Source organism: Dasypus novemcinctus, chromosome 1 (assembly GCF_030445035.2).
Source record: "Dasypus novemcinctus isolate mDasNov1 chromosome 1, mDasNov1.1.hap2, whole genome shotgun sequence".
NCBI lineage: Eukaryota > Metazoa > Chordata > Mammalia > Cingulata > Dasypodidae > Dasypus > Dasypus novemcinctus.
In genome coordinates this window covers 183342052-183363742 of record NC_080673.1, presented here as the reverse complement: position 1 = coordinate 183363742, position 21691 = coordinate 183342052, and the positions used below count along the sequence as shown (strand labels likewise).

Sequence of the window (21691 nt, the reverse complement as noted above, 5' to 3'; positions counted from 1 at the left end):
GACATTAACTCCCCTTCCCCCTGCCCCCCTTCTCAAGTAACCTGTACTCTAATTTCTGCCTCTATGAGCTTACATATTCTCTGATATTTTCTTTGTAGTTACAGAATGGGGCTTAAATTTAATATTCTAAATCTGTAACAGTCTTGTTTGCTTTGATACCAACTTCACTTCAGTAGTATACTCAAACTTGCCCTGTTACTGCCATCCTTCAACTGTGTTTCTGCTAGTTCTTGCTGGGTGTTCAAAGCTTCTGTTGGGGCTTGGTCTCCAAAGAGTCTTTATCTTCTATTTTTAAAAATTTCAAAAAAAATTCTCTGGAATTATTATTATTAACCCTTTCTGAGCCTTATATTTTCTTCCTTTTCTTCCTTTAACCTTATTTGTGATACTTCCCCCCCCCTTATTCATCAAATCATTTTTTAAAATTTTATTTTTATTTTATTTTTAAAGAAGCTTTAGATTCCATAAACTATACATCAAAAATATAGGGGGATTCCCATACACCCCCACCTCAACCCATTAACAACATCTTTCATTAGTGTGGCACATTTGTTACAATTAATGAACACGTATTGAAGCATTGCCACTAACCATGGACACTAGTTTACATTATAATTTACACTTTGCACTGCACATTTTTTATAGGCTCTGACAAAATGTACAATGGCCTGTATCCGTCACTGTAGTATCACTCAGAACAATTCGAGTGTCCCAAAATGCCCCATGTTACACCAATTCTTCCCTCTCCCTCCCCTCAGAACCTCTGGTGACCACTGCCTTTACATCAATTTTACAAGATCTTCCATTGCTAGAATAATAATGTCTACTTTATCCACAGTTGCATTCCCCCTTCTTTGTTCATTCCTCAGATTTTGAGGATTTTAGATTGATGATACTCACTCTGATTCTGATTGAGAGGGACAAATAAAAAATTTGAAAGTTTCCTCTTTCACTGATCTTTTCCCATAGTCCTTGATTAGGCCTTCTTCTGACATTGTCTAAGATGATAATAAGTCCCCAAACCACAATGCAGTATAAAAACAAATTCACGAAGTCTTTTATTTCAAATACTTTTCAGGTAAGAGGAGGAAGGAAATGCTGCAAATCTTCATAAAATATAAATTATGTAGACATTTCAGTGATAAAGCGGTTAATGAATACAGAACAAAATACCCATCAAAGACTTAGAAAGCCAAGAGTTTTATTAAGGGTAGATTAGGGAGGAAGGATGTGATAATGAAAAGAAATTCTGATTTAAAGTCAGAAGAAGTGTGAGTCCTTGTCCTGCCTTTTGGAGGCTATTTAATCTTGTGGGGAAGTCACTTTATCTTTCCAGATCTCTGTTGTCTTACGGATAAAATATAGTGATTGAACCAGAGCAGGGATGGCAGATAAGTTTCACTTTTAGTGCTAAGCCTGATAAATTGAGAGTGACTTTCTGGAGAATTTTTTGAGAATACCAGTCTCAGTGGCAAAGAGTAACATGACTAATTAGTGATGTCTGCACGGGGCCAGGGGCAGGGAGTGTGTCATTCATAACCATATCTGAACTAGATAATGTCATATATCTTCTGTATTGAACAGTCTCTGATTTCTTATTTCTACTTAATATGGGACACTTGCTTGAATTGTTAACAGTAGAGCTATTGCTTTTATTTTAGCTATTTCTTTTTTTAAAAAAATCAGCTTATATAGGAAGCTCTCTGTCTTTCAGGGCTAGTTTCACATTAGGAAGTGAAGATATTTTAGTAGGTATGTCTGAGAAATTGTTGCAAATTACAAGATAACAACTTAAATTCTTAAAACTCAATTTATAATATACATGAAACATTCAATGGGTTTGAAGTGAAAAGGGCAATTTTATATAGAATAATTTCTATAGTAATTATTTATGTGTATATATAGTAATTTTAAATAAGAAGTTACTTGGGATGTGGGGAATAGGACTCTAAGAACTAATTGGTGTGGTGGAAATTGGTTGATGACATTAAAGAGTATACTTGGGACCTTTAGAGTATATGGAAATTAAATATTAAATGTAACACAATCCTTATTGAGTTACAAAATGGAAGTAGTCTGTCTTATTTAATCTCTGTTTTGTGGCATGATGTGTGGAACACATTAGGTGCATAATAAATGTTTGTTGACTTGAATGTCTTCATCACCATATAAGTAGTTTCAGTCTGATGCTACCAAAGAAATTTGCGTATAGATAAAATTAAAAGTTAGGAATTGCAGAGATTTTGTGCTTTGCCTCATTTCTATACAGTACTTCATCACATTAATCAGTTCCATGGGAGAAATTTTCTATTTGAAAATGCCTCTCATCATCATTGTGAGTGAAATGTCAGGGATAATGACAAGAAAATGGTGTATCAGCTCAACTACCAGTGATATGCAATTTGCAAAATTGTGTTTGCTTTACAGCACTTCCATAGGAGGTTTATTTGTGTGGATGAAGCTATGAAATATGGATGCATGTTAGAGGTACATTAATTTACCCTAGCAGCATGCATTTTACATACCATATGTTTATGGTTAATTAGCACAACAAACCCGCATTTAAAAATAATAATAATCTCAATTAGGTTATGCAAAATCAAGCAATCAGCCACCTTCCTGACACATACATTCTCTGACTCCTTGGGTAACCGTAAAGAAATTGTTCTTTTTTTTTCCCCCCTCTCTTCCATCTGCTATTATATTACATGAAATATTCCATGTACTAGAAATCTTTCTAAAATATTATTTCCAACATTTGAAAACCTTTGTAAGATTCTCTTGGGAAGTACATTTTTTTCTTATGATACTCATAAATGTTCAGAACATCTTTGTTGAATTTAATAAAACAACAATTTATTGAGTACACAGGAGTACATAAGGGAAAAATGAATGTAAATCATTGAAAAGAAAACTATTTCAGGTACTATTTTAAGGTGGTTTTGAAGTCAAATCTGTTTTTGTGTCTTAGTCTCTAATAGGTTACATATATTTATGGAATTTTAAAGTTGGAAAGAAGCATAGAGGTACCCTAGGCTGACTTCCCAATGTAATATCCTATCCACTAAATTCATGACAAACCTCATCTAGCTTCACTTGAATGCTTTCAGTGAGCAGAGTCCTACAGCATTACAAGGCAACTCAATTTATTTAATAGCCCTAATCATCAGAAAATCTTCTCATATTGAGATAAAATATGCTCCCCATTAATTTCTAGCCATTGGTGCTAGTTCTGTTCTCTGAAGCAAGAAGGGATAAGTCTTAATTTCTCTTCTCCTTCAGTTGTAAAATAGCTCTCAGGTCCTCCAAGTCTTCTCTTTTCTGAATAAATACATCTAATTTGTTAAACTATAAATCTTATTGATTCCCATTATTTTCAGTAGAAATGAACCAGTTTATCAATGTCTCTCAAAATGTAATGACTGAATGCAGAGCTTCAAGTATGATGAAATGTCATACTTTGCTTGTTCTGCTCTTTCACTTCTATGAGGTCTCAATCCACCCCAAGTTTTACATAGGCTATATGATGGACTCCCCACACTGACAGTTAACCAAAAACCTCAAGGGCTTTTTCACACTGTCCCTGCTTTAGCCCGGTCTCCTTATCCTGTGTATATGTTGTTCCCCCCACTGCTTAAGCTTATTAGTTATTCTTCCTGAATTTGTTCACCTGTAACTTTAGTAGACAGTCTTTTTATGACTTCATCAAGGGCCATGGTGTTAAACTGGACAGGGCACGAGAGAGCTATGGGATATGTTATTAACACCCTCTCTTTTCACTGTCAGTAATGTGATTTGCTTATTAAATAGCTAGTTTGCAAGCAAGTTCTGTTGTGAGATCTTAAGTGTGTTCTTAGAATATAAACAATTCATTACAAAGTATTTGAAAATTGGGATCTACTTGCATTGATCTCATAAAAATCTCATGATATTCTTCTGAATAATCTAAAGCAGCGGTTCTCAAACTTTTTAGTATGCCTGGAGGGTTTGTTAATACAAATTGCTAGGCCTGCCCCTCAAGTTGTCTGATTTATTAGGTCCTGGATGGGACCTATATTAGTCAGCTAAAGACATGCTGATGCAAAGTACTAGAAATCTGTTGGCTTATATAAAGGGTATTTTTTGGGGGCTAAAAGGCTTTAGTTACCAGGCCATAAAGAGTCCAACTCAAGGTTGGTTTCTCACCAAAGTTGCCACATGTTGAAGCAAGATGCTTGCTCATCTCTGGGAGGATCCAGTCTTCCTCCCTCTCAGCTACAGGTTGGCATAGGGCTTGTTTCTTTCTGGGCTTTTTCAGCACTGCAAACCATCAGGCGAATGGCTCATCTCTCTTCCCGGGGCCACAGGATCAAACTGACTAAGTTCTGTCTTCTTCCGTATATCTTCTTTTGTGTATCTTCTTGAGTGAGTGTCTGTTTCTGTCAGCCCACCAAGGGGGCAGGGATTCAACTCTGAGTCACACGCTAATGATATGGCCGAATCAAAGTCCTAATCTTGATTTAATCAAGTAAATGTAAAACTTTTTAATTTAATATAGTCAAAGGGTATCATGCCCAGAGGAACAGACTAGTTTATAACAATATCTTTTTTTTTTGGAATTCATAAATAATATCAAACTGTTTCAGGGCCCAAGTGTTTGCATTTCTAACAAGATCTGCGATGATGCTGATGTTGCTGATTCAGACCCAACATTTTGAGAACTGAAAGGGGGAAAACGGTGGATTTAGTGGCCAGGTGCATTCATAATTGGTTTAAAACCAAATTGAGAATGTATGTGAATAATAGAGAGTTTAGAGGGAGAAATAAAAAGCAAGAAGAAATCATGCTTGTTGGCTTTAATATACTTTCAAGATAATCTGCTGAAATTGAAAGTTGAATTGGGGATCTCAAGGAGAGAAGGTCAGTGTTTAAATGGTCATTGTAGGTTGTGAATGTCTCTCTTCACCTCCGTGCTCCTGTCTGTATGATAGGCCAGCCCCTGAGCTAAGTGTTTTACATAGATTTATCTAACTTAACTTCCACAGCACCTAATGGGATAAGTATCAGTAACCTCCTTTTAGAGGTGAAAATTATATACATTTGCCTAAGATCACGTAGCAAATGCGTGGCAGAACCACTGTCTGGCTCCTGAACCTGGGCTCCATCAGAAAGTGAGGACAAATACTGAGTGGTGGAGGAACAAGGCTGTTCTTAGACTTGGTGGGCTGAATACGGACATAACAGCAAACTTCACTCTTAAAAAAATGAAAAGCCCTAGAGAAACTAGCTCACATCTTTAAAGGCGGATTTTTTTTAAACACCAAAAGCTAAATTCTTTTTTTTTTTTTAAAGATTTATTTTTATTTATTTAATTCCCCTCCCCTCCCCTGGTTGTCTGTTTTCTGTGTCTTTTTGCTGCGTCTAGTTTCTTTGTCCGCTTCTGTTGTCGTCAGCCGCACGGGAAGTGTGGGTGGCGCCATTCCTCAGCAGGCTGCTCCCTCCTTCGCGCTGGGCGGCTCTCCTTATGGGTGCACTCCTTGTGTGTGGGGCTCCCCTACGGGGGGGGACACCCCTGTGTGGCACGGCACTCCTTGCGCGCATCAGCACTGCGCACGGGCCAGCTCCACACGGGTCAAGGAGGCCCGGGGTTTGAACTGCGGACCTCCCATGTGGTAGACAGATGCCCTAACCACTGGGCCAAAGTCCGTTTCCCAAAAGCTAAATTCTTAATTGCATTATTGACTTTCTTATAAAGTCCATTAAATTAGGATACAAGATTAGGGTTGTTTCCTTAATACCAGGCAATATGAATTTATCATAACAGCAAATTTTATCATTTTTATAAAGAAATTTCACTGCCATAGAAGCCTGTCTGAGGCTGTTGATTAATAAGTAAACTCTTCCTTTTAAGAATTTCTTATTAAATACTTTGGTTTAACTTGTATCTTGGCATCATCTTGTTCATTTATTGGTTAAAGAATTCTAATGAATGTTGTTTATTCATTTCAGTCTATTCTTTTTGCATTTATTTATTTTTTTAAATTTTCTAGGTAGATTATGATAATCATGCACTTTACAAACATGGAAAGACTGGTCGAAAACAGTCTCCTGTGCGTATCTTCACTAATATTACACCCAACAAAATAATCCTTCCTACCGAAGAAGGGTACAGGTAAGATCACAGTAGGACTTTGATATATAGGAGTCACCAAAAATAAAGTAACATATATCTAAAAGTAAAATGTTTTCAGTGTTAACTCACATAAATTTCATCTACTAATTTTAAATTTGGGGGAAGTGGATGTGGCTCAAGCAATTGGGCTCCCATCTACCATGTGGGAGGCCCAGGGTTTGATTCCCAGGGCCTGCTGGTGAAGGCGAGCTGGCCCAAGCACAGAGCTGGCCCGCATGGAGTGCTGGCCTGCATGGCGAGCTGGTGGAAAGCTGGTGAAGCAACAAAAAGAGACACAGTAGACCAGGGAGCCGAGGTGGCGCAAGAAATGGAACACCCCTCTCCCACCCTGGAAGTTCAAGATTGGCTCCCAGTGCCGCCTAAAGAAAAGACAAGCAGACACAGAAGAATACACAGCAGACGGATACAGAGAGCAGACAACAAGGGGGGCAAGGAGAAATCTTAAAAAAATTTTTTTTAAATTTGGTTCATAATTTCAAAATGAATTGAATTTGGACTATATCCAATTTCTGTAATAGGTGGCATGTAATCGTTTATCTACTCTGTGTATCTCAAAAAACAGTTTTCTATGTTTATTTCTTTTCATTTAGATTTTGCCCACTCTGTCAACGATATGTTTCTCCACAGAATCAACACTGTGAGCACTGCAATTCTTGTACATCCAAGGTATAGTTTTCTTTTTTTTTTTAAAGATTTATTTTTTATTTTATTTTTTATTTATTTCTCTCCCTTTCCTTCCCCTTCCCCCACTCTGTTGTCTGCTTTCTGTGTCCATTCACTGTATGTTCTTCTGTGTCCGCTTGCATTCTCAGCAGCACCGAGAATCTGTGTCTCTTTTTTTTGTTGTGTCATCTGGCTGCATCAGCTCTCTGTGTGTGCGGCGCCACGCCTGGGCAGGCTGTGCTTTTTTTCCACACAGGGCAGCTCCTTGCGGGGTGCACTCCTTGTGCATGGGGCTCCCCTACGCTGGGGACACCTCTGCGTGGCACAGCACTTCTTGCGCGCATCAGTACTGTGTGTGGGCCTGCTCACCACACGGGTCAGGAGGCCCTGGGTTTGAACCTTGGACCTCCCAACATGGTAGGCGGCTGCTCTGTCAGTTGAGCCAAATCTACTTCCTGGTTTAGTTTTCTTATAGGATGCATTTTTATTCAAACATTTTAGGTATAATTTTAGTTTTTTAGTTTCATTACATCTATTAAATGTTATTTTGTGAATATTCTAATGTACATTTATATGTATTATTAATTATACTATAATGCTATATTTTATTTCTAATTTTGGATGACAACAGGCTTTTTAAAATACTTATTGGCCTTCATCATCATCAACAATTATTTGAATTCATGTTTATATAGTATGGTATGACTTTGAAATTATGCATATTTCAAACAAATTACTAAATAAATGCTAATGTTTGAGGGCAAAATTAGGGTGTTTTAAATAAGGCATTGAATTATTAGATAATCATCACTGTTCTGATGAAATAATAATAAAAATATGTACTGTGCACTTTTTATGTGCCAGTCATTTTCCTAACGGCTTTACATGGATTAGCTCATTTAATCCTCACAACAGCCCTATGTGGGAGATACAGTTACTCTCCACTTTTTACAGATGAGGAAAGACTACAAAAGACAAACCCCCTATTTATTTTTTAGAAGCTAGGATGATCCTTAAGTTCCTTTGTTTATTTTAACTTAATCCAGCCAGAAAGGCATATGAAGTTTAGTTTGGCTGGTAAGCACAAATTATTCCCCAAAGAAAAGATTATATTTATGTAAGTATTAGAAAATATCATTTTCATAATTGTATAATTTTATTACTGGTTATTCTTGTTTTCAGCTATGGTAACACATATAATTATATATTCTTTTAATTAGTTTAGAAGTTATCTGTATTTCTTCATTAAAAAAAAAATTATGCCCAGATCATATAAAGTTCAAAAGAGGAAAACAAGACTGTTATTTCACGGTGCACACACCGGTGATAAAAATATAAACAAAAGCAAGAAAATGACTATCACAAGAATAGTACAGGGAAACGGACTTTGGCCCAGTGGTTAGGGCGTCCGTCTACCATATGGGAGGTCCGCGGTTCAAGCCCCGGGCCTCCTTGACCCGTGTGGAGCTGGCCCATGCGCAGTGCTGATGCGCGCAAGGAGTGCCGTGCTACACAGGGGTGTCCCCCGCGTAGGGGAGCCCCACGCGCAAGGAGTGCACCCATAAGGAGAGCCGCCCAGCGCTAAGGAGGGAGCAGCCTGCCGAGGAATGGCGCCGCCCACACTTCCCGTGCCGCTGATGACAACAGAAGCGGACAAAGAAACAAGACGCAGCAAAAAAGACACAGAAAACAGACAACCCGGGAAGGGGAGGGGAATTAAATAAATAAAAATAAATCTTTAAAAAAAAAAAAATAACAGTACAGCTGTTAGTGGGGAAGGAGGAATGCTGCGATTGGGAAGGGGTACCTGGGGAGGTTTCTAGGGAGCTGGTGGTATTCTGTTTCTGACCTGGTGGGGTTCATTGATGTTTGTTTATTTATTTATTTAAAGTTGTATTTTTTTGAAGATATATACATCACATAAAAAATGTTACATTAGAACAATATAAGAGGTTCCCATATACCCCCAGCCCTCTCCTCCCACACCAACAACCTCCCCCATCATTGTGGCACACTCATCGCACTTGGTGAACACATTTTGGGGCACTGCTGCACCACATACATAATAGTTTATCCTGTGGTTCACATTCTCCCCCAGTACATTCAGTGGGTTATGGCAGGATATATAAAGTCCAGCGTCTGATCCTGTCATTGATGTTTACATTATAATACTCATTAAGCTGGACATAGATGTTTTATGTACTACTCTAGGTATGTTTTATTCATAGTTTTAAAATTATCCAAACAGTACCTTACAATCTCTTATTGAAATTATATAAAGTTCTCAAATCTGAATTTTCTTAAGGATTGTGCATTATAAACAAAATTATAAATCATTAGTTCCTGTGAAATTTTTATGGAATCTTTCTTCTTTGTGCAGATCAGTCTGCTTGAACTAGAAGGTACTTCCTAGATCATTTATATAAATCTTCTAGGTTTATAGTTAAGGAAATTGAGGCACAGCAAGGAGGCATTTGAATTGAGTAGAGAAATGTATAAATTAAATCAAATTCTATAATTGTGAAGCCCAGGAAAGTGAGAAATAAGGAATGAATAATTTACACAGATTTTAATAGGATATTTTAATTTTTAATTGTGGAACTTGATTTTTAATGACGAATTAAACATAATTTAAAATTGTTTTTGTAGGATGGCAGAAAATGGAACCACTGCTTTCTCTGCAAAAAATGTGTAAAACCTTGTAAGTATTGAAATTTAGTGTTTGAGCTCCTATTAAAACATTTTAGAGTTTTTCTTCATTTAAATAGGATTGTTATTTAATTGTATATATAAATTTAAAAGTAAGTGATGTAGAGACATCTATTTATTTGTGTTTTAATTGTTGGAATTCCTTTATAGAGAGAGATGACTCTGCTAACCTGTTTGCAGTGCAGCATTTAGTTTGACAGCTTTACATTGCCCAGCCAGCCCCCATGGTGTCAGTGGTTTTGAGTGCATCACTCATTGGAGAAGAGCCAACTTTGTTGTTATATAAAAAAAAGAAGTTAGCTGGTTAATATGGAATTCTGACCTCTTAACCTTGACCTAAGCCAAATTATAACCAGTTATACAAACCAATCACAATATTTAAATATTTTTCATGCTTCCTTATATTAAAAGTTAATGGGGATCCTTTTGTGGTTCATAAGCATGATGAATGGGTGTTCACACGCTTGTGTGAAATGTGCCTCCCTCCAATCTTGTTGTGACGTCAGCACATTACCCGTCTGATGTGGAAAAAAAAATTAATGGGGGGAAGCAGATGTGGCTGAAGCAACTGGGCTCCCACCTACCACATGGGAGGTCCCAAATTGGGTTCCTGGTGCCTCCTAAGAAGATGAACAAGACAGCAATCTGATGCAATGGGCTGGTGCGGCAAGATGACACAACAAGAGGCACAAGAGGAAAACATAATGAGAGGCACAACAAAGCAGGGAGGGGAGGTGGCTCTAGCGATTAGGCGCCTCCCTCCCACATGGAAGGTCCTGGGTTCGGTTTCTGGTGCCTCCTAAAAAAGCAAATGAAAAACCAACTCTCATTGGTGAGCGGATGTAGCTCAGTGGTAGAGCTCCTGCTTCCATGTATGAGGTCCTGGAATCAATCCCTGGTACCTTCTAAAAAGAAATAAATACATAAATAAAAGTTAATGAAAATTATATTAAATGAACTTATAAAATTTTATTTTTATTTTTCAGCCTGGATCCACTGTAGCATTTGCAATCACTGTGCTGTTCCAGATCATTCTTGCAAGAGCCCTAAAAATGGCTGCTTTATTTGTGGAGAATTAGATCACAAACGTACTACTTGTCCTAATATCTCTTCATCTAAGAGCGCTAACAAGTTAGTTGAATTATTTTATTTATCAGACATTGGGGCGGTCCTAACAAAACTTTTAAAGTGACTCTATCCATTAGTAATCATTTATTTTAAAATTGTCTAGATGAGGGAGGGTGGATATGAAGAGTCAAAGATCTTACTTTTGAGGAGCTACAATTTACAGGATAAGACATGAAAATAATGAACATTTAAGGTAGTAAGTGATAAACTTTACATCTCCTATGGTTCATTTGCAATTGTAATTTGTGGAGTAAGAATTCAAGTTTTATTCAGGAACATGATATTTAAAGGGACAGATAGGTGGCAAGAAAGGCTGGAGAATGCATTTCAGATTGAATGTAATGTGTAATTCTATAGTGAGGAAATTGTAAAATGAAGGTATTTCTTTAAATTATATTCAAGGAAATTATTTAGAAATATTTATACATTTAAATATTTTAAATTTTTATTTTTACCATTTTTTTTCTGTGATTACTTTAACTTCTACTGGTATTTGGTCTTGATTATAACTCGGAGGAAAGTTATACCAATGACAAAATCATATTTGAAAAAAAAACATTGCTATTTGAAGTAGGCTAATTTGCATATAATTACATTTTTTTTAACTTAAAAGATTGCTAGGGATTGAGTTCTCTCATTTTATTAATAAGAAAAATGAAATCCTTGCCTAAAGTCACATAGTTACTAGTTGCAGATCATCAGATATCTAAATTTAACATTACATAATGATTGAAATCAATATAAAATCCTGAGTTGGCATATGAGTTGTGAGGCAAAAGCACTTATTAGTACTAGAAGTGACTGATACTTCAGCAACTATTTTAGGATTGTATTAGAATTCTTCTTTATTGTTTCACTTGTATTTCTTGGTCAGTGAAAATTATTTTCTCCATTAAGGCTCAGGCCACATGAATTCTCCCTACTATTTAAACTGCCTCATTCATTACTTTTAATAATTTACTCTATTTTATTTATTTAAAGATTTTATTATTTTTAAAATTTATTTCTCTCCCCTAAATTTATTTCTCTCCCCTCCCCCCACTGTCTGCCCTGTGTCCATTCACTGTGTGTTCTTCTGTGTCTGCTTGCACTCTTGTCAGGCGGCACTGGGAATCTGTGTCTCTTTTTGTTGCATCTTGCTGCGTCAGCTCTCCATGTGTGCGGTGCTACTCCTGGATGGGCTGCATTTCTCGTGCGGGGTGGCTCTCCTTGCGGGGTGCACTCCTTTTGTTGGGCCACCCCTACGCAGGGGTCACCGCTGTGTGGCAAGGCACTCCTTGGGCGGCAGCACTGCCTGTGGGCCAGCTCACCACACAGACCAGGAGGCTCTGGGTTTGAACCCATGTGGTAGATGGACACTCTATCAGTTGAGCGACATCCGCTTCCTAATTTACTCTCGTTTTAAATAATTATTTTTACTAAGTCACCCAGGGTAGAAGTGGAATTTTTAAAACTTAAAGAGGTTTACTAAAGAATCTTATAAAATATTTTTCCTTAGACATCTTTAAGAGTAGACAACAACTGAATGAGCTATTGGTCTGAGACTGTTAAGCTATTTAAAGTGTAGTTCTTTGTGGACACAGTAATTAGATAATATGATCAGCCTTTGGTTTTGTGGAGTTATGATGCCTGGAAACTGAAAATGTGCATTTTGGTAATATATTCTAGGCACTTCATTGCTTCTTAAATAGCCTCAGCTAGTCTATTTGGTAGTAATGTATTGTTTTCATTGCGAGATATCATCCAGTATCTTTCAATTCAGATTTTATCAGGTTTAATTCCAAGGTCAAGTACCTGAGGATATAGTATATTTGATAATTCTTAAATCTTATTTTACTTTCTTCTCTCAGAGAAGACTCCTAAACTTCTGTTAACAGTTGTCTTCGAGTATTGGTTTAAATAATTTTTATAATGAAAATTGATGAGACAAAATTAGTTCTTTCCTTAAAATAAGTAGTAAAAAATAATTTTAGTAGCCTTTTGGTCAAACATGGCATGTAAGAACATTTCATCTTATGTTTTTTAAAGCTGTTCTATATTAGTTTTTCCTTAGTGTTAATTTTCCTTTGGCCGTGAACTGGAATGATGCTGGCTCCCTCTTGTGGTTAAAGCTCATTTTATTAGTTAAATACCTATAATTTAGAGGACAAATACTAGGTCACTTCAATTTTAAGGCAAAAATAAAGCAATTAATTGGTTTTTACTCAGTTCATGACAGTTTAAAGACTTTATCCTTAGAAAGATTTGCTTATTCATATTACAAATGAATATATATTTTTAAAAATGTCCTTATGTTTTTGTTTACCTATATCCTCTAGTAAAATTTGGTTATAGTATTCATTTTTAGTCCTGCTCATGAGTGGATGAGCCAAAGAGAAATTTGTTTAAATTTTGCATACAGGCATTTGTAGCATCATTGACTTTGCCATCAAGAGATTATGCTATACCTCATTAAATTTGCTAAATCATCATTTATTAGGAAATTATCCTACATTAAAAAAATGGCTTGGGGGAAAGAGGAGATTTTTATAACATTCACAAAACAGTGAAAAGATGATTGTTTTATTTTAAACTGATAAAATATCCCAATCATAGTGTAAAATCTAAGTATGGAAAAATGTAAAGTTGTCACATAAAATTCTGAATTATACTTAGTTATGTGGAACTATTACTAATAGCTAACATTTACTGAGTGACTACTATATGCTTAGCGTTTTACATACCTGAATAATTTATAGTAAAATTTATGATATCAAAGTAATTAAGAGCACAACTTTTGGCATCAAGCTATTTCTGCCACTTACTTGGTAGGTGATTGTAAGCTTTCATAGCCAATTTCTTCACCTGAAAAGAATTAGGAAAGGGAGGGTGACATCTGCCTATCTGTCTCCTAGCTCCTTGAAGTCAAAGATGATGCCCATTCATTTTTCTATTCTTGACACTTGGCATATGGTGAATGAACAAAAAGTGAGGTTTAAGTTTGTTTCATTAGGGGGTTATATTGCTTATGAAAGATTTTATAAGCTCCTTTCCCAGGTTTTGATCCTGGGAAGATCAAGATAAGCCTCTTTCTAGGACTTGCTGTGGCATGGGAGAGGTGTATCTAACACATGATATTGCTGGTTGGGGGGTAGGGGGTGGGAATTCTCAGGTTTGCCAGTACTGTGGGCCCCAGCACATGCCTTGGTTCATAATATAGTAAATGGCATGGTTCTTCTAGCTTGGAGAAAGTGAGTGAATACACCAATAATCTTTTTCGGTCACAGATCCCCTGTGACTTAGAGAATACTGGACGCAAAGGATCTGTTTTCTCTGGTAAGGCTTAGTGTTTTTAGAGGGCAAGTTTCAGCTTATTCATTGTGAAGGTAATCTTTATTTATTTTTTAAGATTTACTTCTGTCCCCTTCCTTTCCCTGCCCCCCCCCCATGTTGTCTGCTCTCTGTGTCCATTCGCTGTGTGTTCTTCTGGGTCTGTTTGCATTATCAGGCGGCACCCAGAAACTGCATCTCTCTTGTTGCGTCATCTTGCTGTGTCAGCTCTCTGTGTGTGTGGCACCACTCCTGGGCAGGCTGCGCTTTCTCATGCAGGGTGGCTCTCCTTGTGGGGCGCACACCTTGTGTGTGGGGCACCCCTAGACAGGGGTGCCTGTGCGTGGCACAGCACTCCTTGAGTGCAGCAGCACTGCACGTGGGCCAGCTCACCACACAGGTCAGGAGGCCCTGGCGATTGAACCCTGGACCTTCCATATGGTAGACGGTCACTCTGTCGGTTGAGCCACGTCTCCTTCCCCATGATGGTAGTCTTTAAGAAGTCAGGGACCACAACATGCATCCTGGGCTGCACTTTTGTCAGGACATTATTAGTAGATCTACTGAGGAGGGGAAAATTAGCTGAGGACCTATAAAACGGGTCCCTTCAAATGATACCACTTTTTTTCCATTGTGCTTTTTCTTTTGTCTACCTCTGCTAAACTGCCAAACATATTGGTCCTTTTTCTAAAAAATGTAATACAGGGAATTGGAGATTGAAGTACTGAGTTGAGCAGTATGGATAGACCAAACAACAATAACAGTAACAAAAATAACCCAACCCATTGTCTTGGCTGTTTACCTTTGTGGTATGTTTGTCCCAAATAGATTGTTTTAAATCTGTAGTAACCCTCTTTCAGAGAAATTTCTTTTCTCAAATATTTGGTTTGGTCAGGTCTCTGACAATCTCTTTGTTATTCTGGTTAGGATTCTGTGGATTTATGCTTATAATACATTAAATTCTTTCCCTTCTGTTTTCTTATTTGGTAGGCTAGTTAATTAAACTTCAACATAATTATATAATTCACTGTGCTCATTCTTTAAAATAATTTAGCACCTTGTTTTTCAGGGCTGTCAGCAAGCAGAAGCGAAGAAAAAATAATAAGATGAAAATGGAGACCACTAAAGGAGCATCCATGAATCATATATCTGTTACAAGGCAAAACAAAAGGAGGGAAAGAGCCCATCAATATCTTTGCTCTTAAATGTCCAGTGACTTGAGAATAAGAAAGATTTATAGTCCAACCTTTGATGCCATTTTTTGAAAGTGCCACACTGGACTTAAATTCACTTGCTTTCAAATGTATGCACCTTGGTAAGCTAGATCGAGGCAGGCATTATTTGCTGGTTTATAGACCCTCTCATCAGCCTCTCTGGAGACCTGGGGAGTTGTCACCATCCTTAGCTGGTTTACTAGCTCTCTCTCTGCATGCCTTTTTTTCTTTTTAAATCTCACCTATTCATATTATTTTAGGCTCCTTTATCTGAAAAGTGGGCTTACAGCATTGTTTTGCAAAATTCTTTTGCAGAGGGAAATAAAAGTTGAAATCTATGAGGTTTTGTTTACATTGAACAGAAAAATTGTTAACTTAGATATGGAAATATTTTAAGTTAAATATTAAAATACTACATGATGGTTTTCAACTCCTTGAAAAGTACCATGTACAGCTATTTTTAGACTGAATCTGAAGATGATGGAAAGAATTTTGAAAAGGGCATGCTAAAGAAATAAGGATTATGGTTACATTATTATTAAATATTTATTTTTAAAGTACGTTTTTGCATTTCTCTGTTTTTTTAATGGTTAAACATACCCCAAACATCCATTTGCAGGTATTTTTTAATGGTATAGAATCTCTTAAATGTTTGTTAAACGAGACATTTGGAATTATGCCTTGCTTTGTCATTTCATCTTTTAATCTATGTTGTAAGTTTATCTCTATGTAAAAGTAGTTAGTAGCAGTAGGTAGGATAATTGGGTGGTTAAAACCCTCATTCATGTCCTAACACTCCTGACTGTGTGTCTTTTGCTAGGTCACTCACTTTCTAGAGGCTCCTGTTTCTTCATTATTATAATAGGGATAATAATAGTTATATACCTCAGGTTTGTTTTAGTGATTAAACACGTATCTGACTCACAGAGGAGTCTGTCTTTGGTTAGTAACCTTAACAAATAAAGACTGTTACAGAGACCTTATCCACTGGTTGGTCCAATAGCAAATGTTAACATTAATCTTCTGGTGGCCCAGTATCAAAGCATTACAGGGAGGAGTGTGAACTTGGAACCAATAGTTTATCTCCCCATTTCTCTGCTATAAATCTGACATTATCTCTTCAAGATTGAATGCTTGGATTATTTAGTGTAATGACTTTTTTTTTGTTCCCAAATAACTGTGTTAGAGCACTATTTGGAGACATCTTTGAGGTTAGAGTCTTCTATACAGGTAGAGGAACTGCACCCCAGCTTTATTTAAATTCCAGGTAAGTTAGGACTTCTGGATACATGACATAGAATTCTCAAGCATGGCCCTGGTGGATATGGTAGTGGTGTACACCAGGATGAACCAAAGGCCTGGGTTAAAGGAGCATCAAAGAACTCTTTTCTTGCCCCTTTGTTATGTAGATTGCCATGGTGGCAGGTGGGGCAAAGCTGGAGGTGATTGACTGAGATATGATAGAATTGAACCTGGTGAAGTGATTTTGAGAGTTCCCCTCACTGATTCAGGCATGGATAAGGAACATTGCCTTTTATAGTGTCCACCATATCATGTTAACTATAAAATCTCCCAAGCATCTGCCTCTGAAATTCAGATGCCTGAGGGACCATGACTACTGAAGAATTGGGTCCTCATGGTCAGTGGTTATTATCATCAGTGTACTTCTTTAATTTTGAGATACCATCAATTGTAAAACACACCACTGGTTTAATCATAGCTTTTCACGGGAAAAAGAAACTATACCTCATTAATTGTACATAGTAATTTTTAGATGCATTTGACTTCAGAAATATTAAAAAGAAAGTACATCTTAGAATTGAGGACATAGGGTAGTAGTTAAAATCAGGAATAGTATACTTTAAAACTTTGTTACCTTCTTAGAAAGTTGAAAATAGGAAATTTTGCAATTCTATTCTTGTACTGAGCACTTAATCTCAATTTTCTTTACAAAGAATAAACTAATAGGAAGGATGTCAAAAACAGATTAGAGTGTTAAGGGAGTTGAGGTCTATTGTTCTTATTAGAAATCTTCATATCTGACCACTAAGAAACCTATTTAAAGTATCAATAGAAGAAAATCCCTGCAATTTGACAGGTTAAACTTCCCAGGCTTTTTAAAAGGGCATTTTTCTTAAAAATTTACAGTGAAATTTTATTTTGCTTAACTACAAAATCTAATGCAATACAAAGTAGTTCTGTGGGCCTTCAATGATTGGGGTTCAGGCCTTTTTCTAGCATTCTCTTGCATTACTCTATTACTCTGGTATTTAGACTAACTTATTTCTCTAGTATGCCCCAACCTTTTATCCTATTCTATTCTTTCTCTTTGGAATGTTTCTGTCCTTCTAGCCATCTTTTGAAACCTTTTGCAGCCTTCAGGTACTGGCTCAAGTCCTGTTCTCTTCTGGGAAGTTTCCTATGAGTCCATGATAAAAACCAGTACCTTCCTCTCTGAACTCCTTAGTGTTCTGCACCACATTTGAGGCACTTTCACATATTACCCTGAGATTATATTACAAATTACAAATACCTGGGGGTCAGCTAAGGTCACCATAATAAAGAGAAAGTCTCTACTCTTTGATTTTGGTGACTTAGAGTAAATGTTAACACAGTGTATTAGTCAGTCAAAGGGATACTGATGCAAAGTGCCAGAAATCTGTTGTCTTTTATAAAAGGTATTTATATGGGGTAGCATTTTACAGTTAGAAGGCCCTAAGGAGTCCAGCTCAAGGATACTTCCTCATCAAAGCAAGATGGTGAGCAATCTCTGCAAGAGTTCAGCCTTCCTTTCTCCTTTTAAGGCTGTGTAGTCCCAGCTCCTTCTGACCTCAGCTATAGGCTGTAGGGCTCATTTCTTTCCGGGCTCAGCTGCTCAGTTCTCCTCACAAGGTCAGCTGCAAACTATCAGGCGAATGGCCCATCTCTCTTCCCGGGACTGCAGGATCCTCTTCCACGTTTACGGAGCTCCCTCCCTCCGTGTGTCTACCTCTGTGTGTCTACCTCTGTGTTTCTCCTTGAGTGAGTGTCCATCTATATAGCAAAGGGGACAGGGACTCAAACTGAGCTGTCCTAATGACATGGTCGAGTCAAAGCCCTAAATCTCACTAATTTAATCAAAGGCATCTCAGCTAAATCTAATACAATCAAACGGTATCATGCCCAGAGGAATACAAGTTTACAAACATAATCAAATATCTTTTTTTAAAAATTCATAAATAATATCAAACTGCTACATTCAGCAAGACCAAAAGTGAGAAAGCAGATCTCAGAGCTCTGAGAGGTGAGTTTTATCCTATTAGCTATACAGCCACAAGATCCTCAAACTGCCTTCTTGTTAAATAGCTTGCAGGTTAGATGAGGCATAATATCTAGTGAGCTCAAAGAAGCAGTCTGCGTAAGTGGGCCTGTTTGTATGCAAGTGTGGGAATGAGGAGTGGGAGAAAACTAGAGAAAGCCCAAACATTGTTCATGCTTAAAGAGGATAAAAGGAAAGTTTTATGCTTACTATCTTTAAAATTAGTACATGACCCAAATATAGCAAAGAAAATTAAAATCATCTCTAATTCTGCCACTCAAAGATAACCACTGTTACAATTTTGGTGTGTATTCTTCTAAAGATAAATTCTTGCCTAGATAGTTAAATAGATAGGCACACTAAATTTCCCCTCACAAAAAAAACAGAATTGTAAATTCATATTGTTTGTACCCTACTCTTTTTCATAAATATAGTATGACTATCAGCTTGTGTCTACAATAGTATTATTCAGTGTGTGTGTGTGTGTGTGTATTAGTCTTCCACGGTTGGATACCTGAAGTCGTATCAGTTTTTCACTATTGTAAACAACCTATGATGAACTTCCTTATAAGCTGATCTCTACTTGCTTCTTTAGGATAAATTCCTATACATATGAATACTGGACTTGTAACCCTTATTAGGACTTTTTTGGATTCCTGTGAGTTAGTCTCTGAATTTCTTTACCAGAAAAGCAATTGAAAAGGTTGTGAGCAACAAACAAAAACCCAGTAATCCACACAATTTCTACTCATTTTGCCAAAACAGGACATGCCCCAATGTTTATAATACTTAAAGCTACCCCTTGACTAGTTAGGGTTGATTGTTGTATTGAGCAGTGTTGATTGCTTCAGCACCATTATTCCAAACCTTCCCATTGTGTGCCAGCCATGGGATTTAGGGGAAGAATAACTGGCATTCTCTTCAGCCTGGGGGTGGGAATTTTACTGAGCTACACCAATTGGCGTAATCCCATCGCCCTTACCAGCAAGTGATTTCTGGCTAGGCTGGTGACAGGTTGGTCTAATCATAGTGAAGCCCAGACTTTTGTCTTATGGTTGGTGAGAGGCCTTCATTCTTCCTTTGGTCTGAGTGAGAATGCACACAGCCCCAGTGGCTGTTGGCAATCTCCTATGACCACATGGGTATTAGCTTCATGATGATATAAACTCTGTAGAAGATAGAGGGTAACTGGGCCCCTGCTGAAGCCAAGTTCCTGGATCTAGCTTGGCCTGGATTCTGCTCTCCTGAATTTTTAATTTACATGAGCCACAGCATTCTTGTTATTGCCTGTTCTGTTTGAGTTAGGTTTTTTGTTGCCTAATGGATGCAACTATGGTAGAGCAGAGGGGTCCAAACACCAACCATTTACGTTTCTCTTTCTGGCAAACACAGTCAAGTTGCTTATTTTGTGTGTTTCACCCATTTTATGACTTCGAAACAGACCTCTCAAAATAGGCTTACACATGGGTCTACATTAGTCACATCTCACAATTTCATCTTCCATCTCTGTACACAGGAGAAGGAATCTCAAATCTTTTCTCAGGCCCTGAACTTTCCCCATCAAAACTGGTTTTCCAGCTGCCTGTTGGCCATTGCAGATTGATTTTTTTTAAGGGGTGCCAGAGATTGAACCCAGGATCTCATACATGGGAAGCAGGCGCTTAGCCACTTGGACTACATTCACTCCACTGCAGATTGATTTTTACACTACATCTCCACCTTACCATAGTTCTCACTGAACTCCTTTGCTCTGGTCTTTCCCCATACCTCCCTTCTACAGTAAAAGAACAATCTGTCCTCTAGTCCCTAATTCTTTGCACATAACTATCCCAACCTCAGAGTTTGACTTTTATTCCCCTAGTCTTTTTATTCCCCTTGCTTTTATTCCCCTAATCAGTAATCAATTTTTTGGTATTCTACTTCAAAAATGTCTCTAATCTACCCCACCCCGACTTTAATTAGCCTTCTTGCCAGCTTTATACTGCCAGTCTATTCCTTTCATCACCCTTGTCACAGAATTAAGGTCCTGAATAACCAGTGTGATGCTCTTCAGACCCCCCTACCCTCCATTAATCTCTGTTGGCAGCTGTCTGGCTCTTCCAATCTGACCCCATACCATTATAATATGTAGAAAGATGACATCAGTATGATTGAGCCCAAGGAGTGTAGTGATTAAAGAAACAGCCTCCAAGCCAAAAATCTATCTTGAAAAAGCTAGTATTTTGTTGCATTAAAAACAAACAGGGGCGGCAGACTTGGCCCAGTGGCTAGGGCGTCTGTCTACCAGGCCTGTCTACCAGGTCCGTGGTTCAAACCCCAGGCCTCCTTGACCCGTGTGGAGCTGGCCCACACGCAGTGCTGATGCGTGCAAGGAGTGCCCTGCCACACAGGTGTCCCCCACGTAGGGGAGCCCCACGTGCAAGGAGTGCACCCCATAAGGAGAGCTGCCCAGTGCGAAAGAAAGTGCAGCCTGCCCAGGAATGGTGCCGCACACACGGAGAGCTGACACAAGATGACACAACAAAAAGAAACACAGATTCCCATGCTGCTGACAACAGAAGCGGACAAAGAAGACGCAGCAAACAGACACAGAGAACAGACAACCAGGGAGGGGGGAGGGGAGAGAAATAAATAAATCTTTAAAAAAAACAGGGAAGCAGATGTGGCTCAAGCAATTGAGCTCCTGCCTGCCACATAGGAGGTCCTGGTGCCTCCTAAAGAAAACAAGCAAGACAGGGAGCTGATGCAAAAAAGAGACACAAGGAGGAAAACAACGTGTGACAACAAAGCAGGGAGCAGAGGTGGCTCAAGCGATTAGGCCCCTCCCTCCCACATGCGAGGTCCAGAGTTCAGTTCTGGGTCTGGTGCTTCCTAAAAGGAAGATGAGCACACAACAAACAGATGCAGCGAGCACAAACAACAGTGGAGGTGGGAATCTTTAAAACAAAAACACACACCTGGGGACAGGATATATAGCACACAGAAATACTTTAAAGTCTCCCTATTTTCTCTTCCATTTCCCTCACTTGTCCCCTTTCCATACATAAATATCTCCTGCTTTGTTCCTCAAAAAGCACAGATGTTAACGGAAGCAGGTAGCTCAGTGGTTGAGCACCTGTTTCCCATATAGAGGTCCCGGGGCCGATCCCTGGTGCCTCCCACCCCACCCCCACCTCCCAAAATGCACTGATGTCTGAT

General features: G+C 38.1%; 1 protein-coding gene and 1 non-coding gene across 3 annotated transcripts in view; both read left to right on the top strand.

Annotated features, from left to right (window-relative positions):
• ZCCHC4 (zinc finger CCHC-type containing 4) overlaps positions 1 to 18938 on the top strand; it is a 57505-nt gene extending 38567 nt beyond the window's left edge. The window contains exons 9-13 of one of the 2 annotated variants that reach the window (XM_004461807.3): positions 6030 to 6151; positions 6763 to 6838; positions 9485 to 9536; positions 10531 to 10675; positions 15051 to 18938. In XM_004461807.3, coding sequence (XP_004461864.2) covers positions 6030 to 6151; positions 6763 to 6838; positions 9485 to 9536; positions 10531 to 10675; positions 15051 to 15186 — 531 coding nt within the window. In that variant the 3' untranslated portion in view covers positions 15187 to 18938. The remainder of the gene's footprint in view (positions 1 to 6029; positions 6152 to 6762; positions 6839 to 9484; positions 9537 to 10530; positions 10676 to 15050) is intronic. The other variant, XM_071217152.1, reaches the window with a different exon arrangement.
• Positions 9965 to 10068, top strand: LOC111764937 (small nucleolar RNA U13). Its single transcript, XR_002797413.1, has one exon. It is a non-coding gene; the product is annotated as a small nucleolar RNA U13 (small nucleolar RNA).
• Positions 18939 to 21691: the final 2753 nt, after the last annotated feature.